The 6,073-nt window shown below is 21.9% G+C and overlaps 1 protein-coding gene across 1 annotated transcript; it reads right to left on the bottom strand.

The window, feature by feature from the left end:
• Nucleotides 1–631: 631 nt before the first annotated feature.
• On the bottom strand, nucleotides 632–5,169 carry PGSY75_1234800 (putative splicing factor 3B subunit 3; the record flags this gene model as incomplete). The annotated part of the gene is made up of 5 exons (XM_018786921.1): nucleotides 632–769; nucleotides 918–1,019; nucleotides 1,207–1,353; nucleotides 1,450–1,542; nucleotides 1,684–5,169. 5 exons carry the CDS (start codon nucleotides 5,167–5,169, stop codon nucleotides 632–634), a joined length of 3,966 nt encoding a protein of 1,321 aa, XP_018640786.1.
• Between the last annotated feature and the right edge of the window lie 904 nt (nucleotides 5,170–6,073).

Genomic DNA, 6,073 nt, shown 5'->3' with positions numbered 1-6,073 from the left:
TTTTTTTTTTTTTTTTTTTTTTTTTTAATATTTAATAAAAAATTATTATAAAAATATTTTTTTAAAAAAAAAAAATATAAAAAATTTTAAATATAAAAAAAAAAAAAAAAAAAAAATAAAAAAAATAATAATTTAAAAAAAAAAAAAAAAAAAAAAAAAAAAAAAAAAACACATGCCAAAAAATTTACTTATATATCTTATTATAACATATTTATATATAATAATCCACAATTTTCATGTATTATGGTCTAAAAAAATATATTATTACCTAGATAATAATAATATATATATTATTTTAAAAAAGAAAAATGTTAGGAAACAACACATGTTAAAAATAAATATTTTTTAAGGGAAAGACACCAAAAAGTTTTTTTTTTTTTTTTCATATAATATTTAAAAATATCATAAATATAAAAATGAAAGGATGAATAAAAAAAAAAAAAAAAAAAAATTTTAAATAAAATACATATATGTATGTATAAATATATATATAATAATGTGGTTATGATTAAATATAACACACAACATATTTTTAATAAAAATTATAAACTATAATGAAATCTACATTTTAAAAATAAAAATGAAATGTAATAAAAAATAATATATATATATATATATATATTTGAAAAAATTAAAGTATTTTATTTCTTATATCTTCCAGTTTTCTTAAAATATCTTCTGGAGTTCTTTCCAAATCATTTGCAATTTTTGTTTGCGCATCATAAGGCAAGCTTGAAAATTGTTCACACAAATCTCCATCGACAACATTCTAAAAAGAGAAAAAATAATAAAAATATAATATATATTTATGATTCAATAATTTTTATATTCCATTGTAAATTTTTTTTTTTTTTAAATTGATGGAAAAAAATAAGTTATCACAAATATATATATATATATATATAAATTTTTATTACCTGAACAGGATGATAGTACGAACGAAAAAATATGTGCTCTCTGCCACATAAAGGGGGCTTTTCTGTTCGTAAAATTATTTCTAAATGTTGTGTCAATTCAAGCTAAAATGATAATAAAAAAAAAAAAATAATAATAATAAAATAAAATTTATATTAATTTTTTTTTTTTTTTTTTTTTTTTTTGGTAAAATAAAGTATATATATAATAATAAATTAAAACTATCAACATATGTAGTATAATATTGCTATGGTTTTATTTTATTATTTTTTCTTTTTTTTTTGTAAATACCTCTTCTTTATTATCATATGGAATAAAAGCACCTATTGTACCCATGATCGTCGAATAAATTATACATTCACTGCTGGTAGGAGATAATCTGACTTTTTGCATGGACGTTACTATTTCTCCAATATGAAAACTCATCATATGTTCCAGCTGAAGGAAAAATGTAACATAAAAAAGAATATATATAAATAAATATATATATATATATATAGACATTTTATATGGAACATCCTATTTTTGCCTCACCTTTCTGTTTTTAGTTGAACTGTTCATTATTTCTCCACCATACCAACATTTATTTGTTATACCATATTCGTCTTGTTTAGCCTCCTCCGGAACCTTCAAAAAAATAAAAATAAAAATAAATAAATAAATATATATATATATATATATATATATGTGTATATATTAATACCATACTAATTACATATTAATTAAAAATTCATTATTTTACTACTTTTTCACACAATATTAACGTACCCTCAAAATAAAGACCGAATCGAATTTATCCGCTGCCATAATCGTATGATGATCAAGAATTTCAGAACAGGTTATCCATCTTGGAATAATGTCATCCGAAATTAATCTCAAGGTATTTTGATTTGGATCATAAAAAAATATTAACACAGATTCTCTGATGTCACATGCAAAGATACGATTTCCAGAAATTTTGATAGATACAATTGCTTCTGGTATATCTTTATATTCACATTTTTTAAGTAATTTTTTTTTTCCTAATGCATATATTCTTAATTTATTGCCAATGGAAGCAATTAATTTTCCATTGTATGAGCAAAAACAATATGGTTGCTCTTCTACAGGTGTTATATGTAATAAATTCAATTTATATTGTATATCATACGTATATACTCTTAATGAAGCTGATGTAAGAGTTTTTGTTTTTAATGATAAATTTGTTGTTGTACCAACAATAAGACAATGTAAAGCTTCTAATTCACATGCACATACACTTAATGCAGCTTCTTCCATATCTAAAGATATTTTATCTAATATTTGTAAATTTACTGGATTTATAATTTTTATACATGAACCCCATTTTCCTTGTCCAGCTTTAAAAGTACCTATTCTATCATAATAATACTCATCTTCATTTTCTTCATCATTCGATTCATTTAATGAAGTATTATTTTCATATGTCTCTATTGCATTTTCTGTATCATTTTTATTATTGTCTGATACATCTTTTTTATGATTGTGTTCTAAAGAAATGTTATCATTTGAATTAAATTCTTCATTAATATTTGAAGACTCGTTTACATCTATATTATCCACATCACCATTTGGATACATATTATTATTTTCATAATTGTTTTCTTTTCTCTTTTCTGTATCACTCAATTTTATATCCTTTAAAGCCTTTTGTATTTCTCTTTGCGTATTTTCATCATACGAATTATGATCTGCCTCAATGATGGCTAACATACGTATTTTTTTCTTTCTTTCTAATTCTAGTGATGAGTCATGATCATAAAATAAAGAAGGGAATGGCAATGGTACGATTTTTCGTGGGGTAAAAGTCAAATGCAATATGTTTTGACTAAAAACTTCACCTAATCTATAAAATCGAAATATTCTCAAACTATTAGATGATATAGCTACATAACCATCTGAACATTGTGGTGAATAGAAAGAAGAAGCATATTCTAACATATCATAATTTAATGGAGAATATAGGAATTTTCCTTGATGCATATAACATAAATATGTTTTTTCACAAAGTACAAGAAGAGCTGGATTTTTGTTTACATTTACAGGACATATTTTTATACTTTTGGCTCCTAAATATTTGGAATAATGATTACTTAATGTACCAGCAATAGGATCAATAATACTCCTTAATAATACACCTGTATTCAAACCAATATTTAAAAAAATAATATTACGTTCTTTATTAGTATTTCCATTATCATTCATTTCAGAAATACAAATATCTTGTGGAGATGAATTATTCGGTAATAAATGTGTAGATAATTGTTTGAAATATTTATCTTTTTCTATAGATAATAATCTAACAACATTATCTAAACAACCTACAGCTAAAAAGTTAGCTCTTACACGATTTGGTGGTATTTGTTGTATAGATAAACATAATACTTCTACATTTAAATTTTTTCTAAATATTTCTACTAAAGTATGTGATTCATCAATTTCAAAATAAATAAGTTCTCCACCACTTAAAGATATAACAATTTGTGAACTATTAGATGATGCAGCTTTGATTTGTTTATTTTTTGGTGCTACCCATTCTTGTACAATTTTACCATTTATATGTCTAATACCTGTATCATATACTTGAATAAACGAATTATCATATAATATATTAATATGTAAAGTAGTTACATTATTTAATAATAATGTATCTGATACTTCTTCAACACTTTCACCTATTTCTAGAATTAAAGTACTACCTTCAAAACTGACTACAATATATCCATCATATTCACTTAAATTATCTTTTTTTATTGTCCATATATATTTCGGTTTACCAGGTAATTCATTATCAGCTAGCTCTTCAATACTTAACCCATGCTGTAAGATACGTAAAGAAGATCTAGGACCTCTTCCACATAAGGTATATATTTGTGGAGTATGTGTATTTTTAGCATCAATTATTTTCATATCTAATATAGGTGAAAGAGAATATATTTGATCAACAAGATAAAGATTTTTTAATTTATTCGTTTTAAATGCTATTATAGCATTTTTTCCTAATGGATGATTAGATGTACACATGAACTGTTTATTATCATCACCAATTCCAGAGAACTGATAAAAATAATGATTACCAAATTCAGCAGCAACAAATAATGATCCCGATTTTAAAACAGATATTGAATTTGCTATAGGTACTGTATCAAAATATTTACATACAATTTCTTTTACAATTCCATCTTCATGGTCTACTTCTATTTTATATAAATCTCCATATTCGGATTGAATAAGTATAAAAAAAAATTTCTTTATTCTATGCATAGTCCAACAAATTATAGAAATATTTTTATCTTGTCCTATTTCTAATCTTCTTGGATAAGCACAATATATATCTTCATGATCTACTTTTTTATAAACTATAAAATTTTCACAACAAATTAAAACACCACTTGGTCCTTGTTGACCACCAGGTAAAGGTATTAATAAATGAGCAGTAATATCTATAGGTAAAATATGTTTTTTTATTACATGATTTAAACCTAAATCTAATTCCCAAAAGCATAAAACTTTTTTTGCATAATCTAAATGAAAATTATTATTTTTCTCATCCTTTATTATATGTTTATCATTTATATCATTATTACTATTTTTCCTTTCTTCATCACTTTTATCTTCATCATCATTTTCATTTTCTAATTCTTCATTTATTTGTTTATCTAAAGATTCATAATTCTGTTCAATAGATACAAACATAGGGTTTTCAAAGCCTACATTTAAACCTACAACATCATGACAAATTGAATGTGATTTATGAGCTTCTAAAGGACTACTTATGGTTAAATTTTCTTTATTATCTCTATTTAAAATATATACAAATTTCTGTTTTTCAACAGCACATATCATTAATGCTCTACCTTTAGGATCAACAGCAATATATTCTCCTGGGATTATTCTTCTGATACCTGTCTTTCCATATGTTTCACAATGTACTCTAACAAAATCATTTTTTTCATTATTATATTCTAATATTACTAATCTACCTGAGTCACTACCAATAACTATATAATCTTTATTACTTCCTGTTAATCGAAAGGTAGATATACTTCTTATAATACCAAAAATATCTTTAGATATTATCACATTTAATTTCCCTTGTTTATCTGATCTTAGTAACTCTAGTACTTGTCCTTTAGCTACAATTATTTCATGAAATCGAGGACCAGAAAAATTACCATAAACTGTCTTGGTAATAGCCGTAGGCTTCTGTAATGTCAGATGATACAACACTGGCATTTTTTTTTTATTTTATGGCAATAACACACAAAAATGAAAAATAAATAATAATAATAAAATACATATATATATATATATATATATATATATATATATATATATGTATGTATGTATGTATGTATTTTTTTTTTTGAATTGATATTACAATAACAAAGTTATAAAAGATCTGTTAAACAATAGTATCACAAATATGTATACTTAAAAATACATCTTATAAATAAATATAAATATACAAAAACACACATATATATAAATATATATATATATAATGTCAACTCATGGCTGTTTCATATATATAACAAATAATATAATTTATATAACTTTGTTACTTTTATTAAACTTTCAACATAATCAAAATTTAAATATAAAATAAATGTTACAGTATAATAATATTATATTATTCAATATATGTCCCTATTTAATAGTATATATATATATATAATAATATCATTTTGTTTATATCCCCACTTCGATTTATATAATTAAAACAATGATAGAAAAAAAAAAAAAAAAAAACATATATATTTATATATTATTCACTCATCATTTGGAATGTAACCTTTATATTTATTCATCCTGTGGTAAATATTTGATACCTTATTTAATTTTTTTTTTTTTTCTCCATAATATTATATATAATATTATGACGTTGTTGATAATTATTATATTTCTATTTAATTATAAATTCATCTTATTAATATATATATATATATATATATATATATTATAACAACTGTAAAAATAAATGAATAAATAAACCATATATAAATATATATGATTTTAAAATTACATCTATCAGATTTTATAAAATATATATTTCACTTTAATAAGGATATATATATATATATATATTATATATTTTAAATAAAATAATTTTATCATGTAAACATTAATAAAATTTTAA

This window comes from Plasmodium gaboni, chromosome 12 (assembly GCF_001602025.1).
Source record: "Plasmodium gaboni strain SY75 chromosome 12, whole genome shotgun sequence".
NCBI classification, from domain to species: Eukaryota; Apicomplexa; class Aconoidasida; order Haemosporida; family Plasmodiidae; genus Plasmodium; species Plasmodium gaboni.
This window is presented reverse-complemented; position numbering and strand designations above follow the sequence as displayed.